Here is a 1,607-nt window from a genome sequence, read left to right on the forward strand (position 1 = left end):
CCCCCCCCCCCCCCCCAACAGCTGACAATAACAATAATAATCTACATCACATGTGTCCAACCTGAGGCCCGTGGGCCAAATCCGGCCCCTCCAGACTATAATCCGGCCCCTGCTTACGGTCGCCTTCCCCACGTTGTTGACATGTTTTCCGATGTTTTTTGTCACTTTTTCTGACGTTGATAAAAAAAAATTCCGATGTTTTTTTTCTCAATTTTTTCCTCACTTTTTCAAAAAAAAATTAATACTTTTTCCGATGTTTTTGCCATTTTTTCTGACGTTTTATTCACTTTATCTGACGTTACCAAATTTTCCGGTGTTTTTTTTCTAATTTTTTTCTAATTTTTTGATGTTTTTTTCACTCTTTCCAATTTTTTTGTTACTTTTTCAAATGTTTTTGCCACATTTTCGGATGTTTTTGCCATTTTTTCTGACGTTGTTACCAAATTTTCCGATGTTTTTTAAAAAAATTTCAATGTCTTTGACACTTTTTCCAATGTTTTTGTCACGTATTCCGATGTTTTTGTCACATTTTCCCATGTTCTTTAGTCAAGTTTTCCGATGTTTTTGCCATTTTTTCTGACGTTTTATGTCACTTTATCTGACGTTACCAAATTTTTCGATGTATTTTTTCAAATTTTTTGCCACTTTTTGTGACACTGTAAAAAAAAAATTCGGTGTTTTTTTTCAAAATGTTCGGTGTTTTTTTCACTCTTTCCAATTTTTTTGTTACTTTTTCCAATGTTTTTGCCACATTTTCGGATGTTTTTGCCATTTTTTCTGACGTTGTTACCAAATTTTCCGATGTTTTTGTCATTTTTTTCAATGTTTTTTAGTCACGTTTTCCGATGTTTTTGCCACTTTTTCCGATGTTTTTTAGTTACGTTTTCCGATGTTTTTGCTACTTTTTCCGATGTTTTTGTCACTTTTCGTGACATCTTTGCTTCGTTTTTTTGTGATTTTTCCGTGACGGCTGAGGAACTTCTTCAGGACTTCCTGTTGCCCCAGCTGTCCAGGAGGAGACTTCGTGACATACGCAGTAAAACAGCCAAAGTTAAAATAAATGATTAAATAAAACATATAAACAGAAAGATAGAACACAACTACAACTCCCAGGGTGCATTTTGGTTACAGAAATCCAATCACAGAGCTTCAAATTGCTTTAAAGTTCCTTTTAAAAAGAAGTATTTATTTTCTTCTTCTGTCTCTTTCAAAGTAAAAGTCTCCCTCTGCCTATTTAAATAAAAGCCTTCCTTTAAAGCGGCCAATCAACAAGCGACGTCTAAATCACACACAGGTGCGTTCACCTTTTCGAAGATGCCCGAGTCGTGGCTCTTCATCTTGGACCTGAAGCTGGCGCTGGGCTGGAACTCAGGTAACTCCGTGGTGTCTCTGCTGATGTCACAGGACACCTGGCGGCTGGCGGGTCGGGACCCCATGCTGGACATGTCCGCCTCTGTGTCCGTCATACCCTGCAGAGGAAAAACACCACAGGAGGTGTGTTCAGGTGCATTCTGGGCGTGCCGGTCTTGCAGGGAGGTGTGTTCAGGTGCATTCTGGGTGTGCTGGTCTTACAGGGGGGTGTGTTCAGGTGCATTCTGGGCGTGCTG

The 1,607-nt window shown here is 39.3% G+C and overlaps 1 protein-coding gene across 1 annotated transcript in view; it reads right to left on the reverse strand.

The window, feature by feature from the left end:
• LOC117941437 (melanopsin-A-like) overlaps window positions 1-1,464 on the reverse strand; it is a 2,923-nt gene extending 1,459 nt beyond the window's left edge. Inside the window, exon 1 of the mRNA XM_034866458.1 lies at window positions 1,305-1,464. Within this exon, the coding sequence (XP_034722349.1) occupies window positions 1,305-1,445 (141 nt within the window). The 5' untranslated portion in view covers window positions 1,446-1,464. The remainder of the gene's footprint in view (window positions 1-1,304) is intronic.
• Between the last annotated feature and the right edge of the window lie 143 nt (window positions 1,465-1,607).

The sequence above is a fragment of the Etheostoma cragini genome, unplaced genomic scaffold, assembly GCF_013103735.1.
Source record: "Etheostoma cragini isolate CJK2018 unplaced genomic scaffold, CSU_Ecrag_1.0 ScbMSFa_749, whole genome shotgun sequence".
Taxonomy (NCBI): Eukaryota; Metazoa; Chordata; class Actinopteri; order Perciformes; family Percidae; genus Etheostoma; species Etheostoma cragini.